Here is a 24399-nt window from a genome sequence, read left to right on the forward strand (position 1 = left end):
GGCTAAAATAAATCTTTTAATAGCATGATTTAGAAACACAAATCAGGCTCTCCCTACCCTGTTTCAACTGTTGATATACCCTCAAGTCATCCTAATTGGTTTGTTTCCCCTTGGGTAGCAGTGAACAATCATACAGCAACTGAACGGGCTGTTTCAGAGCGCAGCTTATGTTTGTACAGTCCCACAGTGAGATTCCTCATTTTGTTACTTTCTGATTCAAAGTGCCAGCTAATGAAATTATGAGGTTCCAACGTTCATATACCACCCCCACCCCCCCTTTTTTTCCTGGGATCCTTCAGTTTAGCTGCCAATACTATGCTTGTGTTTTAGCCAAGATTCCTTCTCCATTCTACTGACGCTCCATTAAGCTACCTAGCAAGGTTTTTTTGTATAATTAATATACACCCTGGTGTACATATACATACACATAAGCATGGACATTTATACATCCCTTTCCTCTTTCTTCTCTTCTCCTTCCTTCTTACGTCTCTGCCTTTAGTGTACAGCTAGAATATAAATTGAATAAAAACCTGCTGAGTTTACTCATGTGATTATTTCCACTTAATTCAACAGGGAAGGAGCCAGTGCAGTGACTCATGTAGGCAGGGGTGCAGACCCTGTGTCTGCCTGGCATTGTCTGTCTTTGCCTTGTATTAACTCTCTCGTACCACTGGACTGCTCAAACTCAGGATTTCAAGAAGTCCACTAGAACAGACAGCTGAAGTCACATTCACAATGATTTATAAAATTTGGGGTATAAAAAAAATACACTATGATGATGACTCCTCACAGACAGACCAGAGCACAAACATTTCAGCTGGAAAAACTGACTACAAAAATTCATTTATGATATAAAACTTCAGTTTCTTTTCTGAAAACACATTTAGTTTGAAGTGCACTGTCATATCCCACAAGATAGGAAACCCTTGGGCACAAATAACATAAAACACATGATAAAACATAATGCCGTAAGTCAAAATATATTTGCTTTTTCAGGTAGCTGTGTAGAGAAAGCAGCTAGTTAAGCAAATGATATTTCTATGAATCACATTTGTTTACGCAAGAAAACAATATAAAGACTAAATTCACCAGGAGCATAAGCAAGCACCATTCCATTGACTTTAATGAAGCTATGCCTGTTTAAACCAGTGGTGAAAATGCCTTAATTCTGCAGACAATAAAACCCTGCCTTCCAAATGGAAGTCATATTTTCTGAGTATGGCTGAACTCGTAGTAATATGAATTCATCATTGGGAATCTTTCTGCTGATTACAGAACACTGGAAATTAATGAGTAAGTGAGCAAATACAGTGAGAAAGCTTGTAAGACAAATCTCAAAAAAATACATTGTTCATTGATTTTGTCAGCTGGAGTTTGTTTTTTACTAGTTTCTGATATTAATTTGTAATGTACTTGTAAATGTATGTCCTTTGTAAAAATAACAAAGCCTTAGTGTTATGATGCCTTCTTACAGCCCTCCTGCAGGAGCAGTGACGAATCATCGACTGCAGTCCTGACCTCAAGGATGCACAGAAATTCAGTGTTTTCCTCCGAACGATGAAAACGACTTACCTTGTGTTTCCTTTTGGATTTTGTGGATGGTTTTTCAGCTGCTGGGGTAGGAGACTCTCGAGACGGTCGCCTGTGTTTCACATTTGCCTCTCTCGGTTCGCTTTTCACAGATGTGGTCTCAAAAGGCTCTTGTCCAGGTATCCTAGAGAGTAAACTAAGGTCTATTTTCACCCACAGAGATTTGAGTTCTTCGTATTCTCTCAGTGGGGACAGAAGTTCATTTTGTACGATTGGGATAGGAGAAAAGAGCTGCTCCTCCAAGTCATTGCTGGTCTGGTCAATGGATGTGTTGCTGCCATTGCTAGTTAAACTACTTACGCTGAGGATGTTACTGCCAGAGTCCTTCACTTTGACGCCATTGCCAGACCCAGTGCAAGCTGGCAACACCTTAGCCTGCAAGCTCTCCTCCTGGTCTGTATTTGAGTCAGAAGTAGATGAATCTGTTTCAATGAATTCCCGGGACTTAGGGACAATTTTGCTGGGGCCTCTGTACTTTTTCTTCTCTGAAGTGAGACCTGTGCTAGTTCGTGGTTCTTTCCTTGGAGCGGTCTTCCCAACTGCTGCTTTAGTTCGAACCTTTGGCTGCTCAGGGGGTTCCTGTGTGTCTTTTTCTTTGGGAGTGTTGCTGGTATTATTTGGTTTGGGCCAGTTATACTCTTCTACACTGGAAGTCCTTTCTACCTTTTTGGGTTGCTTTTTCCCAGTAGTCCTTTGTGAAGTGGGCTCATTATGAGCTGGTGACTTCTGCTTGGAGCTTTTTGCCTCTGGGGTTTTCTGGGCAACCCGCGGTTTGGCTTTCTCTCGGATGGGACTAAGGATTGCCCGGTCTTTGGAATCGGTCGGGGGCAGGCTGCTGTTGAGCTTCCCTTTGTTTGGCCCTTCGGCCTGCTGGTTGCTCTGGGCCTGGGAGCTGGTCTCGCTGTGAGGCTCATTTTGATTGTTGATGATGGTCTTGTTGTGGGGGTTCACTTTATTTAGCCATTTATCCAGCTGCCATTTGTTTGTTGAGGGAGGTTCAGGCTGCAGTTTAAAGAACAACAATGAACAAATCTCAGACAGAAGCAATGCTTTTCCCTTTAAATGAGAACGTTTTTAACGTACCCTTTTATTTCAGTCAACTAGTGGTGACTGCTAGTTTTATGGGAGTATTTATGGAGTATTTATGGTTAATTAGGCTTCCTTATCTGGTTTACAATGTGGCCCTGGAGAAATTTAATACAACTAAAAAGTTTAGCTGGTCCCTGAAGACTTAGTTTTGTCATGTTGCCTTTCCTTAGTCCCAGCTGAATACTGTGTCAATAAAATCTTCTCTAGCTACTGGCAAAAATCTAAATATTTCTTTAAAGCAATTCAAATGTAGGCCAGAAGGATTCTTCCAAAAGCTAGAATGAGTATGTGGGTCATACACATAAAACTGTAAGGGGACAAAAAAGTTGACAGCATCATACAGCACAGAACTCCAACACTTTCCTAAGAGGGAGTGGGATTTCACTCTCCTTCACGCTTCCCCCTTCCAAGACCCTACTGGGGAGGAGCCGAGTGTGGCTTTACCTCTGGCGTGGCACTGCGTGACTCCTCATTGCACTCGCTGTCACTGGAGCTGCTCTCGCTGTCGGAGTCGGACTCGGAGCTGCTCTCGGACTCGCTGGAGCTCCCGGAGCCACCGCTGGAATGGGCCAAGCCAGTTGCATGTGCCGCCGGCACCGGCAGGCTGCTGCGGGGAGAAGATCCTCTTGTGTCAGTATGCTGCTTGTCTTTTCTAAAGTGTTGCCTTGAGGGGAGCCACCCAGCGAACCCCGTTCACACTGACTTTCCTCAGTGTCAACTCCCTCTCCTGCAGTACAGACCCAATGAAAGCTCCAGCGGCCATGCCACCGCGTAGCCACCGAAGGAGCTGGTTGGGTTTATGCTTCACGGGACACACTGATAATGGTGTTAATAACATTGCCACCGTCATCACCCTCAAATGAGAAACACTTCAGTGTCATAAGCCTGAGCTTATTAGCCCAATGATTGCGAAAACTAACAATCACACTTAAATAATTCATTAATGGAATCATGGTTTCTTCATTTTTTGCCAGTTCATTTATAATTTATGATCAAAGGAAGGACATCAGGCAACAAATATTGGACAGGGCATTTTAAAAATTAATTTTAATGAATACTTTTACACTGTGGCATACAAAACCTACATATTTTTGACAAGTCTCCAGGGACTGCCCAAGAATTTTTTATTTATAACTGGTTTTTTCTCTCATGTTTATGATAATGCAGTGAGAAAATGGCATTCATGCTGAAAATAAGCCGCTCTGTGAAATCTATTTTTCTGCATGTTCAACTGTCCTCCAAGATGTATGTATTAGCAGTGTACTGGATGTCATTGTTTTTCCTCAGTGTTTATTTCTAAACTGAGAGGTTGGATGACCCCAGTTTTTAGCACTACAGAATTCTGCCAGTCTGAGCCTTTATAAACTCATCTTTAATTTCAACTTTTTTGTCAGGGAGATAACCATAAGGTTTTATGTCTCTTCAGCTGATCTATACAGAGACTTTTTGATGATTGATTTTAAATTTGTGAAGCTGACAAAGCAAAGTGTTTGAAAATTGACACCATTTGCTAGTAGTCTTTTATGGATATTCAATACTTCACCTTAATATATCATACGCCGTCTGTGTCCCATATTGAGTGATCCAGAGATGCCTAGAAGTTATAATACAGCTTTGCCTTTGTTTCTGCCATCTGCTTTTCTACTTTCCTCTGACAAGGATTCAAGTAAGCCAGGTACATGACTCCTTCCCCTTTCAAACTGAGATGCTATGTGCATCAAGATGCCCTCTTAAAAAAACACAGTAACCAAGAAACTGGAAGTTGGAAAAGCCAGAAAAAACTGATGTGTGTCCCTGCTCTGCTAGAGTCTTTACAAGTATTGCCATTGGCTTCCGTGACAATAATAGATGATCTTTAATTTTCTTCTTACGCTAAGCTACTTTCTCTCTCCCTCCTTGTTGGTAAACCTATCCCTTACACCGCAGTTGGTAACATAACTGTCTCTTTGAGCATTGCAATGGCCCTGCAGTGCCCATTGACAAAACAGCTTGGTGCTTTAGGGTGCATTAATGAAACAAAATTACTCACTTGGGTAATTGCTACAGATCACTAACTTTGTTGCTCATTAAGTGCATATACTTTTTTTTTTTCCTTCTTCTAGAGGTTCTTCACTCAACTGACTCAAGTAGAGCTACTTAAAAAATTTGAACTGGAAGTAACAGGTAAATCAAAACAGATGCTTTAAAAAATATGGGTATTTCCAAATATATTACAGAAAACTAAACATTGCTGAATTAAAAAATGGATCCTACACTTTGTATTTAATGTAATTATTTTTGGAAACCATTTGTGCACTTGTTTTTCTTTTTTTATCCCTCCTTTTCAGTGAAGCTCAAGGAAGTGTAAGGAAATACTTTTTTCACTTCTTTTTTACAGTAAACAAGGAAACAGAACAGTGGAGAAAAAGAGAATGTGTTTGCAGGGGAGTTTGCCTTTCAATTGAATCTCTTGTAATTTTGGCCTTATATTTTCTATTTGGAAAACACTAAAAGTAGATGAAAACTGAGTTTTCCTACTTCATTACAATTGTTTCCAAGAAGAAACAAAAAGGAAAAAAAGAGAAAAAACTTCAAGGATTCCCAAACTGAGAGGGCAAACATGACAATTCCATTCTAAAATGCCAAAACGAAACATCAGCCTTGAAAAAAATGTTATTTATGGAATTATCAGAGCAATGAAGTTGTAATCTAGAAATCACTTTTCCCCTAAATCTGTGAGCTTCATCTATTTCACTTCTACTTTCCGTTTTCACCCCCGAATGGAAGTGAACATAGCAATATTCATGTTTCATCCTTGCTGAAAACTCCAGTTCCCACAACCCTAGCAGAGAGCCGGCTGTGAAGATGAAGAGCTATTTAGCGCTCCGCAGCCTCTCCAAGAGCTCAGGGTGGGACACACGCCTGCCTGACTGCTCCTGCAGAGAATTGCGGGGCCCGTGGCTGCACCGAGCTCGTGGGGCATCAGCCACATCCCCTGCAGCCCAGTTCCTGCAGGGAATTAATGCACCTTTGTAACAGGGCACATAAACCTGCACCAGACTCTTGCAGTGACAAAGCTCCTTGCCTGGGGTGGTTTATGCCCAGGCAATCCGAATAGAGAAGGATGTGTGTGGGGCTGCTCACGCATCTGTGCAGATCTGACTAAGAAAATGCTCTGTTGTCAGTGCTGGCAAGTTTGCTCTCATTAAGATAACTGATTTAAAGAATATCACCTCTTATAATAGATCAAAGAAGGAAAAGCCAGTGTCCCAGCAGCTAAGGCCAGACCTTTCTAGCCTTTAAACACAACCTACGTCTTTTAGCACTCTGGAAGAGAACTGACACTGTAGCTGGGATGTGCTTATACAAAACAACTGGACTTGTACTGTAGGAGACTGCAGCTGTCTGACAAAGAACTCAAAGGGCAAGAATAAAACCATGGAAATAGATGGCAGCTCCAACCTGGCCTTATTTTTTTTCTTTCTGCACACCAGTCTCAGAAAAAGTTATCATACGCCAAACATTACTGAATAACACAGCCCAGCAAGCTTGCGGGAACCAGACAGACTCAAAATAATGTTTTTCATACAAAAACACAATGAGGTCATATTTGTCTTTCATCTGGGATAATAAAATTATGCCTTGGCTACATCGGGCGGTTTCATGCTGAAGGCATCATTGCTGATCTACATTTTTAAAGTAGAAGCATTCACTTTTCATCATGTAGTTTGGGTTGAGAGTAACTCTGTTTGTATGCTTTGCAAAACAATCAGATAAGACCCCAAATGCCTTTCCTAACATCTCACCATACTAAAGAGAGAGCTCTTGCACATAGCTACATGCACAATCAACTTCTAATAATGCTATTCAGCAGAACAGAAAAAAATATACAGACCTTTCACGTACAAATGCATGGAAAAAAATATCTTTGCTTCCAATAAAATGAGTTTCATGGAGAGATTCTGGGTTGTCTTCTGGGTTTTTTCCTTAAATAAAATGTAACTTCTAGTTCAAAAGAACAGGTTGGTTTGCACTCTTCCTAAAGACTTCTTCAGCTTTGAAGTTAAATCACATGTTTTAGAAGATGCAGGGATAGATTCTGCAAATGTGCATTCAAGCAGCTGTTATACAAATAAATTGGGCTTCTTCACGTAAGTATCAACTACATGAACTGGGGGTTGCCTCTCTTAGAGACTTTCAAAGCAAGCTTTGTTGTGTTGCTAAGATCCAGACAAGGAATGCCAGCCCGGACAAGGTTTAAAATGGATTTAAAGCATTTTATCATCTGACACAAGTCCTCAGAGTGACTAAAGGGGGCAGGAGGCACTGGTATTCCAAACTCTTGAATTTTTATTTCCCAGCAGGAGATGAGCACTCATATTGTTCCTCAGTGTTTGGGTGGACAACATTTTTATTTCATTTGAACTGAAAAAAAATATTAATAAAAACAATGCTGCACAATGGAACACAGTATTGTTTGGGTAAATAACACTTAGAAGAAAGCCAGTTCATTATTATCACTTGAGATTGGAGGCCCCTACTGAGACCAGTGACCCGCTGTGCTGGGATCTGTGTAAATACATGATGAGACACAGTACTTGGGCCAAAGTGCTTGCAATCCAAACACACAAAGCAAACATTAGAGGTATTACAATCATCCTCATACTCAGTGCAGGCCTGTCACATTCTCTAAGTACGAGGCCTCTCTCCAGTTAATGGAAACATCAGTTTCGCCCTCCTTTTGATTTTGTCCTCCCCATTTTTCAAGCTTTGTGCTCAGCACTTGAGCTGAATCCTGCAGGGCAGTCAGACATGCTCTGCCCTGACCCAGAGCCCTGACCGCGGGTGTGCTATCTGGGAGGAAAAATACACACGTGACTCAGCAGCAAGGATGCCCATTGCTCAGGCCAGATGGACCAGCGTCTGCTTACCCCTCCCCGGAGTAGCTTCTCCTGTGCCATGGAGCTGAGGGACACTGGAGTGACACCCATACTGTGGGTGGGAGGAGAACCATGATGATGTCTCTAGTTGCCTGCAGACTGGTAAGCTGGTCTCCTCCCTGCTACCAAACAATGAAGCGGACAGAAGAGACCTGCACATCTGGAAGCAATCTGGAAGGAAGCTCTTCTGCAGCACTTTCACCTATCTCCCTTCTTCTGCTTCGGCACGCGGCACTTCCCCCGTCCCTTGCTGCTGGGCAGCATGATTGTGCGCAGCCTGAGCACAAAGTATGAGATGAGAAATGACTTGAAGGAGGGGACAAACACCAGTATCACCAGTACACACCAGTGGTTTTCACCACTTGTTGAGCTCAAGCTTAACTACAAAGCAGCTGAGACTTGCAGGTATGTGGCTGCTGATGGCTTCTGGTGAGGAACTGCATCCAGCTCATCACACATCAACCATCTCCCTTTCACTGCAGTTCACTCGTACGGGTGATCTGCCTAAATTTAAATGTCTCCCTGCAGCTTGTCTGTTTTTAAACTCATGGGTTATTTTTCCAAAGCAAATTAAAGCAGACATGGCATTATTATGTGTCTGGATTATTATGTGGCCTAGAGAACTGAAGGCCCAACATGCAGCTTACACTTCTGTTGCTGTTGTTGTCGTCATCTAGACTATTACATTATTTTCAACACATCATTTACTCTACTGTTGTAATAAATGATTTTCAAGATTAAACCTGGTAGTTACAACAAAGATAATGTGAAATACCAAGACTCATTAATCTATAATAAGAAAAATAATAAACTTTTTGCCCTGTAAATACATATGTAAAAAAAAAGTTGTATAATTCAGACTTCTGCAGTAAAACTCATCAAGGAACAAAAATTCCTCACAAGTCCTTAGCTGTCTCTCTAAACTTTTCACCAATTAGATGTAGTCATGTTAATTGCTGTGAAGAGAATTTGGCAAATACATGGTGCCCTCCAACAATAGGTTTATTCATTCCAACCCTTCCTTTTTAGGGTTACGATGAATTGGCCACTTGTTCTATTGCTCTACCCAGAAATCAAAATGTAAACTTTGAGACAGCAGAGCGCTGCTGGGCAGTGGGAAATTGTAGATGGGAACTGACCAGTGAGTCAACAGTACATCAATGCTGGCAATGTATTTCCACAAAAAGCAGCACTCTACAAAGGTTACTGTACTGCACAGGCCTATATTTAGGGAAAATTTGATCAATGAAATCTGGAAAAGTGACTATAGACTTGACAGATTGGGTGATCTTCCTGTTGAGGCACTGGATTGGGACTTGGATGAATTTTGCTTTGTATCTGAGAAGAAAATACATCTGTGCATCTGTTCCTGCTGAGTAAAAGAGAGACTATGTTGCCTATCCTTAATCTGGCTTGTCTATTTAAAATGCAAATTCCTCAGAACAAAGACTCTGCACCGGGCACCGAAAAGTGCGCACCCAGCTCTAAGTAAGACTTTTGTGCACTACACCCACACTACAGCATCTACCAGAGTAGATGGTAACACTCACTCTTGGGGGGATACTGTTATTCTCCCACTCACTACACTTTATTCTGAGAGAAGAGATAGAGGAACAAACTGGTTTCAGCTTTTCAGAAGCTAGCCCAATCTCTTCTCCAGAGTCTATTTCTGCAGAAAAACTGTGAACCTGAGAGGCATTACTTGGAGTTACTGAGCTCACTGAATTCTGTGTAAATGTTCAAAAAAGGCTGCTTCATTATTCTAGCAGATAATAATAGAGCAGCACCTAGCAGATTAATATCTAGTGTCAAAATTTAATACCATAACTGTTCAATAACGAAGTTTTATTTCTCTTCTATTCTTACACCATTATCAGGAAGTAATATTCTCTTCTAATTTGAAAGGGAGCTGCCATTTTTTTATAATTAATTGTTCACATCTATATCTTCAAACTTATATATGACTGCCATTAGATTGCTTTTTAAAGAAAAGGATTGCTCTGAATGATTTGTTCACTGCCTTTCCATTGGTTAGTATTAAATTATTTATCATCAGGCTGGTAGGATTCAAATCCAAACTTTCAAAGATTGGGTTGACACAGGAACTGAAAACCTGTATCAAGCCCTTTTAAAATATTAATCAGCATCCAGGTCAATGAAATGAAATAAGGTGTGGAAATTGTTACTTCAGCTGACATTAGCACGCATAGTAAGACATCACTTCTGATGGCTCTCTCATGTCAAAACACATGGAGAGGGAAAACCTCTCTAATATGTTATTCAGGATGTGGCAGCTGATCTGCTTGTATCAAACCTGAACACTGTAATGCAAATAGGAGTTCTGATTTATTTTGAGGGGGAGGGTAATTTACAAGATGTTGTATGTAAAAAGCCACATTCTCATTTTACTGTGTTCAAAAGTAACTGTTTTAATCAAAGACTGTTTATAACAAGGTTGATAGAGTTACTGAAACAGATTTTTTTCATATACATATAACCCTTTTATACTTCCAGCTTTAAAGACCATAAAAAAGGATAGTAAAGATGAAAGAAATAAAAAGAATGACAGAGCTAACTCCTATGAGCCACAATCTATGTCAAAGCAGAACTAAAGTGATTGACAGCTTGCATTAGTAATGAATAGAGTGGGGAAAAGCTGCCAAGAATCCGTAACAAGGTCAAAGCCTTCCAATAAAGAATTACATTAGCCACAAATCCTAGGTGGAACTGTGTATATACATCTGCAATGTGACTTTAACCATGGTACTGTTTCTACTGCCCTATTCTGACCCTTTTCTGGCTTTTATTCCTGGGCTACAGTAAATTCTGAGTCTTTACCACACCTGCGATAAAGAACAGGTGTAACATATCAAACTGCCTGTGAAATTATAAAAAACAAAAAGAAGAGGAGGAATTTTAATGGCACATCCCTAACGGTGCACATAAAAAACTTTCTGAACTATTGGTATGGTAATTGCTCTCCTTCCAATTTCACAGCACTCTTATACACACTTGACGTGGAAGAGAAGGGGATTTTGCATATTAAAAGCAATATTGTATCCATGATTTGTGCATGCATCACCCTGCTCACCTCAGAGTTTGGAAACAATTTTGTGAGCATGATATTATTCAGGGAATGCAATGTATGTAGACTTTTTGATGTACAGTATTTTAGTGAATGGATTCAAGTGTCAAAGAGCATTATTTGTACTATGCCTTGATGTGCTACTGTTTGTCTGGCATCTAGAAGAACAAGAATACTATCTCTTACTGTGAGACTCCAAAGGGCCTCATTTGATGTAAAAGGAACCATTTTATTATATCAATATTGCCCCACTGAATCAAGCTAGATATGAGTATTGATACAGAGAAATTTATTTATTTGCCACAAAGGAGATCTTGGAATACTGCATCTTTCAATATACTTTGTGAATCTTCTGTGAAAGTTTAGAAGTACATATCCATCCCTCTACTGTTTACTATTTTAAATTAACATAAACTGTTTTTTAATGAGTCACTTATTTGCACTTTGATTTACTTATTTCAGCAGAAAGTCCAAGTGTGATCGTGATAAAAAACATCCAAAGTGAACCTCTAAAAGCAAAGTGTCGGCTTTTTTCTCATTCATGTACAGCAGAAACTTGGACACATAACATTGTAAATGAACTACCCTGCTCGTTCTAACACAGTTCTACTTCAGTTCTAACTGAAAACAGAATCCAGGTTATAGAGCCCAGTGGGAAGAGAACTGGGACCAAAACACACTGGTGCAGATGGATCCCTATGACACCTCCAAATCTTCAACATTTCCAGTCTCATCTGCTATCTGAGGAAAGCTAATTTTACTACACTGAGCAACCAAGCAGTCAGAAAACATGAGAAAGTAGGATTTTTTTTTCTTTCCCTGTATAAGACAACACCTCTGAGCTTGAAAAGGTGCCAAAAGGCATATCCTGATTTTCCAGAGCTTTACAGTACACACGCAGTCATTCACACCTGTGTGCTATGTACAAGTGGCACAACGTCAGCTCAGGAAACTGTCTGAGGATTTACTCTCCAGGGGAATCCCTTGGGAGCAGATCTGCAGCATAACCACTTCCAGACCAGAGCAAAGAGCATGAACCAGGAACATGAGTCTCTGCAAGCCAGAGAAGGGAAAACAGCCTGTTGCAGTCTGTTAAAGCCAGCCCTGTTTAGATAAGGGCCAAGATTGCTCCAACTGTGGCTATTGTCAGGAGCATGACAAGTAAAACAAGCAATCCAGAAAAGGGCAGAGATAAAAACTGAGTACAATCAGAACAAATTGGGTAATATTTTACTAAATGAGCTTCAGCTGCTCACCAACTGGTAGCAATCTCCATGCATTATACACTGTACAAAGCATGAAACAGCAGGATTGGTGCTAGAGGCATGGCATGGCTCGTAGGCATGTACTCAAACAATTAAGGCACAAATAATCCACCTCTATGGAGAGGACTACTGCACCTTTGAAACACAGACAACCCTGTGGTTATAGCACCAGTCTGACACTAGCAAACTGGTTCGATTCCTGTGTCTCTTTGGGATTTAATGGGCCAAATAATTCAATTGCTGGTACTTCTTTCCTGTTTTTAATACAGATAGCATTGTGAGACTCGAAGCATATTTACATTCATCAGATTTAAGTTGTTGGATAACAGGGGCCACAGAAGTACACAGACACTAATGAAAACGACAAGTAGACACTTAGTTTCACTGCTACTGTCATAATAGTAAAAAGGAATCATCATTATTAATAATGGGCAATTACTCTGAAATAGTTTTTAAAGAAGTATTCCTAAAGGCACATGATGAATTTATGGCACATCACTAGAGCCCTTCATGGATATAAAGATGTACTTCAGCACACCTGACTTGTTTTTTGAAAAAGGAGAAGCCTGTCTAGTAAAATATTAATAAAGTTGAATGCTAAAATGTGTCTTCCTTACAATTTATTTTAAAATGGGGCAAAAAACACCACTTGGAGTGAAAACCTAAACCTTCTCTATATTTCTGTCTAATGTGAGCTCCTTTTAATGCTGTTGATTTTTGTCAGTTACATAATACACTGCTTCATAGATTACAAAAAAGGGTATTAAATCTATTTAGGATTAAATATCATCTTGAAAGATCTTAAGTTAAGAACAGAGCTAAATCTTTAAGCAGCATCCACCCTTAATTATGACATACATAGGTATTAAGGAAAAAAAGGTGCTTCTTTGAGTGATAAATGGACCTGAAGATCCTTCACAACATTCACTATAAATCACAAAAGGCCATTAATAAACAGTCAAAAAAAAAGACAGTTACTACAAGTATCTGCTCTCATACTTTGCTTAATACTATCAGTGTCATGTTTAAATCTGACATCTTAAATCTTCGACATGAAAACCCTTTAAGTCAAAAGGCTCAGCTATTTTAAACAGAATTTTCTATGCTTGTTATTTTGAATGACAGCAAAAGGAAACAGAGAATCTTTAATTCTTTAACCTTATCTGGCTGAAAATCTTGCTTTTCAGCCTTCTTCATCAACACCAAAATAAAGGAAAGATCCTGTTAGCTTCCACACCTGCTTGTGGGGATCTTGTGGGCAAACAGAATTGCCATGTCTTCCAGAGAGAGCTGGTGGTGCTCAACACCTTCAGGATGGAGCTCTGTGGGTCAAGTCAAAACACTGCAAATAGAAGGATTGCACTGCCTGTGTGCATGCTGAGGACAACTTTGGAGCCAGCTTTGATTTAAATGGGAAAGACTAGTTGGGATCACCAGAAGTAACAGCTGCAACACTGGATGCCCTCCTGAAGTGTTCCTTCAGTACTTTATCCCCTCTGTCACACCGCCTGCTTTCTTACCTAGGCTGAGAGAAACTGGGATGCCTGGCAGAGGCAGTTAAGATCTGACCTGGAAAGGACTGTAGACAAACACTGTATTCCCCAAGAGGGGTTCAGGAAAAGAGAAGTGGAGTGACCATAATCCTGAGTATAAAGTGGGTTTTGTCAATGGGTTGCTGAAAAAAGCGACATTTTTACAATTTTTTCAATATGGACAAAACAATTTAGATCTTTAGGATTAGTTAAACGATTTCTTCTTAAAAACCTTCCAGCTAAGAAGCTTTCATTCTGGACACTCATGTTCCTGAGTTACAAGAAATGGATTTTTCAACATTACCACCATCCATTTTTTCCTCAGACTGATGAAGGGTTATTGTATCAGCAATGATTTGTTGAAGGTCTGCCAACAAGAAAAGGTCAGGAAGACCCAAACCCCTCATGGATACAGAATAAATAGGCAAAGTTTGATCTCCCTTGAACTTTTTATTGTTTTCAACTTGATAATCATTCCTTTAGTAAGGTGCAAATGCGCTCTTCGCACATCTGCCCAGACAGCCTCAATCTCCTAATGCTCTAGTGTGGCATGGTGGTTGCCTGTCACATGAGACCTGAAGCTCTCTTGCTCATTTATGACAAAAAATCAGTAGCGAGATGTCACTCCACTAGTAGGGAAGTAGGGAAGTATTGACTTATTTTCTGCATTAGAATTAAAAAAAAAAAACCCACCATAACTTTGCCTGCAGTATTTGGGCTATCAGGGACAATAAAGCTAAATTGAACCAAGGGCAGAGCTCAAAAGTCAGCCCTTACAGTAGAAGGGAACACAAATGTTCAAAGAGGCTGAGTGGGCCCAATTGCTCCAAGGTGAACACCACCAGTGCTCGCATCCCCTGCAAATGCGCAAGGAGAGACAGAGACACTGTGGCCCAGACCTAAAATGCTCAGGCTGAATTTCAGATCAGTACTAAGCTGTATCTGCTCAGTAGTAGCACTGCTTGGCTGATCTCTCTCTCTTTTTTTGCAGAGCAAAACCTACAAGGACAGTCTGTAAGTTCAGATGATGCCTTCAAAACCCCGGAACAATTTAGCATCTAGTCAATGCTTTGTTTCCTCCTTTGTTTTTTAAACGAAACAACATCCCTAAATGTTCTTATAAGTGAATTGTGCAGAGGCTGCTGAGAGAAAACATAGTGTGGCAGCATGTTCCTCCCACCACACTCAAGTCAGGCTGGATTCCTGCACCAACAGACTGTCAATGGGAGTTTGACATGGGCAGAGTTCTGAAGTTGAAAGCTGTACTTGCTAGTTTTGAAGTGGAGAGGCTGTTATTTTTGAATCTGAATTCATAAAACATCACTTATCGTCTAGGTTACAGATGGACTCAGGATCCCACACTTGGCTCCAGAGTTTGGATAACTCACACTGCATATCTGGGGTTTGGGTTCAAGCCCATCTTGAATATAAATTTAGAATGAAAGAAATACATGCAAATACCAGGCATATTATAAGACACTGCCAGCTGTTTTCTTCCACTTACAAGACCGTCTCTGAGAAAGCAATGTGTTTTTTTAAGTATATGGTGGAATATGGGAGTGATGACAAGGCGGTATCCCTGAGTTCAATGTGAACCTGACCTCATTCTCAAGTTTACGATGTCTCTTGTTCCTGACACATGCCTTCCTAGGCCTCTCAGGCTACATTCTTTATTAAGTTTGTTGAGAAATGGAACAGTGTGCTCACAACCTTTTTTTGGATCTCTCCTTGAAAAATATCTGTGTTCTATCTGTGCTTAAATGACAGCCTGCTGCTCATTTTCCAAGAAAATCCATGCCAAAAGTCCGGATAACATTTAACTCACAGGCTGGTATACACAGAGCTGGCCTTGCAGGTCATGTTCCCAACTGAGTAATGGACTCACTATATTATCCCTGGCAAGTCTCGCAGGTTGGAATTTTCAAACAAAAGCAAACAAAATCAACTTTTGTTTTGTGATTTGATTATTTTTTAATGCTACAGCTTATTCATTTTGGTTTATTAATTTGTTGGTCCAATGGTTTTTATGTGCTGCAATTCAGAATAGGTCTCTCTCTAGTACCATGTTTTATATAGATATGGGAAATGAAATGTAAGTCTGATACAATTACGGTTGTATGCCATGCAAGACAATACTGTAAACACGACGACAGCCTGAAAAGCTGCTTAGCAAAATGATCTTAATATACAAGGCAGTGTGAAAATGTAAAAAAGAATCTATAATGACAACAAAGATTAGCCATTTGCTCTCTAACCTTATTTACAGAAGCAATCAGAGGTATTCAGGTCGAGTTAATGACCCTGTCTCCAATTAATTCAATTGTCTACAAACAACACTGATGCAGTGGTTGTCTCAGAGTCTGCCACATAGTCTCTGAGGGAATACATAAGACTCCATTAAAAGTGACAATAATAATGCATTTATTACTGAAACACTATTGTATTATAAATAAATTCCTGATGTTAAATGATGCTCCGCGCTTTAACAGAAATTCAATTACTGAAATAATAAAAAAGACGGTGTATTTGCCAAGTGCTTGGACTATAATTTGGCTGCTTAGTTACCAGCAGTTGGCTGTTTTGCAATTTCTTGTTCATAGACTATTTCTTTTGAATAAACGTCAGACTTTTTCATACAAATTTCATGAACAAGTTGCAAAATGAAATTTTGAGCTTTTGAATCCAATTATGAAAGACATAACTAAATCTATTATTGAAAAAATATTCTTGAAAGCCCTTCTTGCTGTTGTTCGGCTCTGTGTAGTAATTGAGGTAAGCACAGGTGCTGTTCATTATGGGCCATTGTGCACCATCTGAATTCTGGGAACTGAGGAATTCAGACGGTTTCAACTCTGTTTGTGTGAATAACAAACAGGCGTGATTCGGAGGTTGTTTGTACAAGCTTGCACATCGCTCTTCTGGGACTCCTAAGACACCTGCTTACCCTTTTGAAGCCAAAACAGTATCATTTATGTTCTGGCTATTCTTCCTACATTGATTTTTTCAGAAGCAACATATTTCCCCACCCCTCTTCCCTCAGGCTGCTATCAATGGTGGAAGTAGGAACAAAAGAAAACAAGGGTAAAACAATCATCTAGTGGGGACAAGAAGCCTCAGAGAAGCTCTTTGTGGCTTGATGAGATTCAGGCAAGGAAAACCCTGTAAGAAAAGAAGGAGCTGCTTCTCATACTTACCATCATTAACCCTCTCAACCAGTTTCCTGTGGTAGGCTGTTAAGCATACAACATAATTTAATTTTTTCTCCTAGCACCAGTCTGTCTTCTCTCTTTGGGGCTTGGCCATGTATTTATCTTGCTAATGCCTCACCCGTTGTCTCCAGATGTTTTACATGGAAGACATGAAGAGATGCATGCACCTTGCATCCTGCTATGTGAGTGCAAATGAAAAACTGCTGACAGTCTTCTTATTGGATCCCATAGGTGCCTGCAGCCATATGGCAGATCGTATGTGGGTCTTGGCTCTTCCAGGGATCACAGACTCTCACCTCTGCATATTTCAAAACGTGCTGTCTCGACTATATATTTCTGCTGACAGTGATTATTTACTTTGCACTTTTATTTGTTGATGTATTGCTAGTACTTATCAGCAGAGATGTTATCAAAACATCTGGGGATGGAGTGCGTATGTGGAGAGCAGCAGCCAGGCAGCCCAAAGGAAGGAAACATGGAGGGGAAGTTCTTGCAGTCTCAGTGTTTAACTGAAAGGATTTTTTTTTTTTTTTTTTTTTTCTGACACTGATTGCAGTGCAACTTAAAACTGCCACAGTTCAGGTACTTTTGGGAATATATTGAGCTGATGGGAGATGCTATCAGACAACACTTTGCAGAAGTCAGCAGGCACAAGAACTCCTTGAGCAGGTAGAAGATTCAGATATAATTCAACATCTGCAATATGACTTTTCAAAACTTGCAGCAACCAAAGTTAAATGACTTAGTCTTTGAATTAACCCTTGTCAAAAGCCATGGGCAATTACAACAACAAACCTTAGTTCCACCTGAACGTCAAGACTCAGGAAGAAGAAATAATCCCATACAACGAACCAACAATTAAAGAAAGGCAACCACTTCCCTGAACCTCAGGAAAAACAGGCCTACAAGAAAGCAGGCTTGGGATTTCAGCGGGCTGCAGGGCTGAGGGCTTTATTACATTAGAAACTGGCTGGCAACACTGGAGAAGACCATATTTACATAGGATAAGCCTACAGACTTCTAAAGGGGGTTGAGCTGGCAGTGAGGGACAAAGTGGCATCCTATTCACAGGGTTTGACTTCAGTGATGAATGGTGGTATCCTTCTTCAGCCAGGGAACCAGAACAAATCTAAGCAGAAGTGGGTATTTCCTTCCAGGTGTGGGACCAACTAGCCACACATTGGAAAAGGAGAAGGAAAAGGAGAAGGAAAAGGAAAAAAAGGAAGAAAGTGGAGGAGAAGGTGAAGGAAGCTAAGAGCACTCATCAGTCCAAAAACACTTTAGGAACTTAAGGTGAAGGCAATATTATCATAGCAGATTACACACTGAATGAAGTTCAACAGGAAAACAACGTATGAAAGGATGAGAAACTAAAGGAGTTTTGTTGGGGAAGGTGGTGACCAAAATTATGCCCAGGCTTTCAAGCTCCATGTCTAACATGGAGCTGAACTCCAAAAGCGACCACAAAACTACAGACTTTGTATACAGGTACTATTTTTCACTGGGAGTGTGCCATGTTTTAATACACTGGTGTCAATTATTTGGGCTTTAGGTTTTCTTAGTGGTGACCATAAATGAGGCTTAGTTATATTCTGCAACTTGTAAGCAAACAGTAAACTAAATTCCTGGAAAAGGCTAAGTATCAGCTCTGAGAGAAATACTTCAAGTCTCTAGGACTAGGTGCAGTCCTGATTTTTGCTGTATTTTGATCATCTTGTATATATATGCACTTAGTACAACCATCCCCACAGGCACTTTCACTTCTCTACAACAATAAGAGAGATTCAGGAGAAAGACATTTCTATGGACCTTGCTCAGCTTAGTAGCTGCTGCTCACATGTGGGAGAGCTGCTCATCATCTGAAGGAGAACAGATATTGAAGTGGGATAGGCAAGATAACTTGCCACAGCCACTTCTTTCTTTTCAGTAAAGCTGGCCAACATGAGGGGAAATAGACTCTATCCTTTAAAAGAAGGTAAGTGTGAGCACTTGCTTGGTGTAGGGTATACCTTCACAGGGCTCACACCATGCCTCAAATCGGTGACACATTGTCACAGTGCTGGACTAGGTAAGACCCACAATGCCAGATGTGGGAGGCGTTAAACACAGAAAGACATTGTTTGCAAGTGTGGCTTTAAGGAAGACTCCAAGAGAGAAAAGAGAAAACCGGAGTTTAAAGAAGTAACTGATTAAAGGGGCAGCAAGCCAAAGTCTGCAACAGGACAGAAGAACTAGGAGGTCTTGAGAGGAGAGCTGAGGAGATACAAGAACACATGAGTAGCCACAGCCTGGGTAGGAGAAAGAGAGGCTCTGTTGAACAATTTGCCATTTTTGTTAGGATAGGAACGAGTAGCCCAGAGTTTATGGACTGAAGATAGCCTTATATTTCATATAGCCCTTGATCACATGATTTTTTAGAGGTATTATAGCTAGGTAACACTATGGAAGGTATAGACATCTGGCCCAGCAAAAGCTTTGGAAAGACTCAGCTCTCAGATTCCTGCTAGAGAGACTTAACAGAGGACTCTTGTCACTCCTTACTTCTGCTGAAGATCCTCCTGCCTTTGCAGAAGTTTAATTCACTGAATGTCTTCTCAAGAGAACCAGAGAAAGCAAAGTCTTACCATCCCAATCTTTATGTCAGCATAGCTCTGTATATTTATTTGTAAAACTCAGCTGAGACCATTGCACAATGGTGAGGATAAGTTATTCAAATGTGGGATCTGAAATAAGGCTCGAGATGCCCAGAGATAATGGGAGAAGGGTGATGCTAGCACCAGTACAGGCAGACATTTGGCAGATTATAATTACTTAAGTAGCAATTTGGCTAGGACACCAGGATTAACACCCTTAACTCAAATTCTTATGAGAAAGCAATGAAATCTTTAATGACTGCAAATAGCCAGGACCTTTGCTTTATACCAAATCTGAAGCAGCAACTCTTACAGCATAGTGGCCTCTAACACAACATAAGCTCGTTGTTTCAAAGGTGGTGCAGGGAAAACAGCCCCCTAGCCAGCCCCCATGCCGCTCTCTACAGCGCCCAAGTGACCCGCTTGGAAAGAGTATGTCTTTCCAAGCACTGTTGTGACCCAGCTCTACACAGCTTCAGAAGAAAGCTGGAGGAGAATGGCACAAGTGGGCATGGCTGGGCGCCAACAGAACATTTAACTGTCATTATTCATGCAACAGATTCACATGCACTGCAAAGTAGGCTTAATGAGGGAATGTTAATTTATATCCATCCACAAGAGCGTAACGGGGCTCTAACACTGACCAATCATGGGACTGACGGGTTTTAACACTTCGATGTGCTATGGGATCAGAGAAAGTTACAGACATGATAACGTCTAATAAATCCAATAAAAATGGAGATCAACCAAAATAAGTTCCTGCATGTCAGATATTAAATATGACTAATGTTGTTTGACAGTGTTCCACAGAAGGTGCATTGGAGTCTCACTTCTTCCTTATCATTATCACAGAAAGAGAAAGGTAAAGCACTGCAGGAATATAAATAATTTGAAAAGCCTCATAGACAATATTCTACTGTGCGCCTCATTTGCACTTAAAAAAACCTGCCCTACAGACCTTATGTACTTTTAAGATTCATCTGAAAGATACATGAAGAAGTCTTCCAGTCAAAAATGTACATATTTAATGGAATTAGATCTCTAGGCAAGAAAATGTCACAAGAAAAGGAGAAATATTAAAGTGAATGCAGGGTGCTCCTTTCTAGTGCTTTCCTGCTTTGATAAATATCTTCTGGGATGTCATTTACTAGAAAGTCATGATTTAACAAAAAGAAAAACTGCAGTATAAAATATACTCTCTTTATTGCTCAAGTAAGTTGCTATTTTCATATTTTCCCTCTGTATTCTGCTTTTGTCAGCCAGAGGCCTTGATATTTGCTTTTATATCAGCCCCATTGAAAATGCAGTGATTATTGTGAAATATTCAATTGCAGAGCTCTTCTGATTACATGGCAAGGGGAGATCATAGGAATCTGTACTGCCACAGCCCTTTCTCTGCCTTCCAGTCTCATGCGAGGGCAATCAAACTTTTAAAAAAAAAAAAAAAAAAGACCCTGATTGTAGTGTTCAGTAATCACCCTGGGCCCAATGGGCTTGAAAGAAATCCTCTTTATGCAGACACATCAGCTCCAGCTGCCTTTGCTGAACAGCAGCTGAGCATCTGCAGTGCTCTTCACCCCTCCACTGCTGGCAAAGCTAAATCACCTAAAGGCACTGCCCAAGTACAAGACTGTAGAGGCCCATGGCCTGATCCTGTCTCGCAGTCAGGTAGGGGTACTGCAGTCTATTATAACTTATTTGGAGTTAGTTAGTTATCTGGTGCTCCACTGGTGATGCAGAAGGTTGTACCACAGATATTCCCCCCAGCAGGACTTGAGAAGTGCAATCCTAATTAGCTCTTCTATGGAAAACATAGCAGAGCTCTTAGAAATTCTCCCCCAGGATAACCTGACAAAAACAAATTCTCATTAAAATTGGCATTACTACCTGCAAGAAAATTTCAAACTCTCCTCCAAAGTAACACATTTCTATTGGGAAAATTCAAATAAAATATTTTTAGTTCATTTCATCCACAATGAAATATTTTGTTTCATTAAATTGACTTAAAATGTTTTATGTAATGAGTTAAGCCCAGAGTGCAGTCCCTGCTGAGAGCTTTAAGTTGGCTGCATCCTGTCTATGAGGGATGTCTTACACAGTGCAATGCAAAGCCAATGGAAACTTTCGATCAATTTAATAAAAGTATGTTGTTTTCGAGACTGTCAAAATATTTTATTTGACTGGAGATATTTATGAAAAAGCACTTAATATAGCTGAATTCATATGTTTCTGTTTCTTTTCTGTAAAAAATTGTCAATTTTTCAGACTATACTAGAATTTTCCTCATTCTTATGCACGACCAAGAGCTATCTGTTTCTTCACATACTTTCACAAAAAGACCAAGAAGAATCTGCTAAGAGTTCCCAGGCTCTTCTCTACATCTAGGTTTTGCAGTGATGTAACTATTACAGTGATTTTCTTCTGCATGCTGGCGTGCCATCTAGGCTGTATATATTACACATATATGAGAAAACTTAATACATTTATTCAATATAGGAAGTCTTCAACAAAACGTCTTATTCCAAATTTCTGTGCATTTCCCACAACAATTTACCAAATCCCTAACAAAACTTCTGGTATTCCTTGTTTCTATATGGATTTTCGAGATGTCTAATCTTGGCACACAGGCTGGAAAGTTCTGAATTGACTGACCAATACTACAGAGATTTTTGGGGAAAAAAGGCAAGCATGGAAAATTAGGATTCCTATTTCAGGTCTTGTTTTTAGGCCACTGGACTAGACTTTCCCAAGGCAGTTTCTCCTACTTTCTAAATGCAGAATGCTGCTGCAGTAAAATACAACCAGGGACATCCAGGATACCATTTATATCTTGTTAAAAAATGCCTACACATGTTCATGTCTAACTCTCCTGCACACATCTTCTATACTGATAGTTTGTCACAGAATCACTTAACCACAGCACAGGGGGAATTCACCCTATAAATGCCCACACTATATCTCCTTAAGAGATGTTCCCTCCTTTCTGGCCATGCTGACTGGGTAGCAGATGTTGATCCTTGAAGCATCCCTGTCATCATCTGTATCAGCCCACACTGCACTGAACAGTATCGTCTTCATCTCAGAGAAAAGTAGTTTCAGGCTATTCACAAGTCAGCCAGACACCTCTGTATCAGTTATACTCACTTCACATTTTAAAGACTTTTTTTAATGCTGGTTGAGGAGTTGCATTTTGCAAAATGAGAAGTGTGAAGGTCCCTCCGTAGCTGCCTGGGACACACGATGCACGTAGGCATGTGTTCAATCACATTTGCTTGTTTCCACGTAGAACTTGACTACAACTGCCTGTCGTGGAGGAACCGATCCAGCTCACGTTAACTTGACTGAGAGTTGGAGCTGATCCTAAACCATACCCCCAAAGTGCTGCTGCACTGAAGTACGAAAAAGTCATGAAAAAACACCAAACTTCCACAACTTCATAGGGAAGCATCATCTCTTCTTCCTTCTTTCAGTTCAGTTTTACTGAAAGTATTCACAGCTTTATGAGAAGATCTCCCAAAATCCTTCTGGTGGCTGTAAAGTGGCTGAACTTTACTTCTAAACATGAGAAAGAGCTGCATGTCACTGACAGAGTCCCCTAATCCCATTTCTCATTGCTGATGCTGTCTTTTAAAGCAAATGTTAGTAATAAGAAGTCTATTTTGACTGGAAGTCCTAACACTGAGCTAGAAAGAAACATTTTATTTTTTTTTTAATGTAGTAGATATTTCCTTCGTTAAAGTTGAATTGTTCTGGATTTACACCAGTGTGACTCCTCTGACTCCTGGCCCTGCTCGGAGAGTCTAATGCTATGATAAGCTTAGCTACGTAAGACAAGCCTGTATTTACATTCTATTAAATAACTAGTATTAAAAAAAAATAAAAATCTTTCATCTTGAGAATTAGCTTGCTTACCCCAAAGCAACAAACTGTCTGTCTTCTCTCTATGTCTCGTACCTCATGGCTTCAGCTGTTAGCCCCTCTTCTCATCTTGTCAGCTTTCTCTATTTCTGCAATGCTTTGGAGCAAAATTCTCTGCTGGGGTAACTCCAAAGGAATCAATACAGATACGCCAGAGAAGGTTTGGATTCATGGGACAAACCCTTCACTGGTATAAAATCATGCTGATCTAATGAAGTAAATGGAGATACGCTGCTTTACGCTAGTTGAGGGCTGTGCATTACGTCTGTAATGACAGACCAGCTATCAGTGGCATCTGTGTTCCTTTGCTTCCAGCCTGCAGACAATTTCAAGTTGCCAGGAGTATTTGCTGCTGTTATTAAACACTGTGAACTTCTCTCACATGGTGGTTAGCCCAGCCAGCCCACCAGCTGCAGCACTGCACTGACCTTGTTCCTGATGTGGCTAACAGAGACCAACGGCCCTGTGCTAGGAGAGTGCTCTGGCTACCCACAAACCAGGACAAAGGATTTTCTAGTGGCATTTAATAATTAAGATTTCTTTTTTTTCCGGCCTGCAACAAGGGACACTGCAAGAAGTGGTAAAGATGATGCACACCAGCCTCCTGCTCATTAACAATCACTTGGGGAAAAAGCTAATTTGCCTTTGTCTTTCTGAGCCATGTTGAGAAATTTATTTCAGCAGCATCAGTCACATAAGATGATAAAAATGGTGCAAATCATGCAAAGGAAAAGAAGCTGCCTTAGCATGATTTGAGTTTATACGATGAATAAGGTTACTAATTAATTGGTAAAGTGCTATTTGTAATTGTCCCTCTCTGATAAATGGATTAGAACAGATGTTCTAATGTGCATTTTTTCTCATTGTTTCAGACACAAGAATATGTGCAAAACTGAAAAAAAATGTGGTGATCCAGAAAGCAGGCTCTGGGAGATAAATGGAGGGTTATGCAAGACAAAAAAATGCCACACTCACTTCCTGGAACAGAAATGGCCCAACGAGCCCAATAACTTTCCCAATATGTGCAGTAAATGATGACATGAATGAAATGCAGTGTTCATAAATGTAGATAAATAACGCCTAATCACTTCAAGCACTCATTTAGTGTTCTACAGCCCAGGACTTTAGCTGCTGAGGAGTGAACAGCAGTAGCTTAGGA

General features: G+C 40.3%; 1 protein-coding gene across 2 annotated transcripts in view; it reads right to left on the reverse strand.

The window, feature by feature from the left end:
* Positions 1–24399, reverse strand: part of AFF2 (ALF transcription elongation factor 2) — a 350449-nt gene that overhangs the window by 41174 nt on the left and 284876 nt on the right. For both annotated transcript variants that reach the window (XM_075054426.1, XM_075054425.1), the window contains exons 10-11: positions 3124–3286; positions 1573–2592 (exon numbers count right to left, since the gene is read on the reverse strand). In XM_075054426.1, the coding sequence (XP_074910527.1) occupies positions 1573–2592; positions 3124–3286 (1183 nt within the window). The remainder of the gene's footprint in view (positions 1–1572; positions 2593–3123; positions 3287–24399) is intronic.

This window comes from Buteo buteo, chromosome 22, assembly GCF_964188355.1.
Source record: "Buteo buteo chromosome 22, bButBut1.hap1.1, whole genome shotgun sequence".
NCBI classification, from domain to species: Eukaryota; Metazoa; Chordata; class Aves; order Accipitriformes; family Accipitridae; genus Buteo; species Buteo buteo.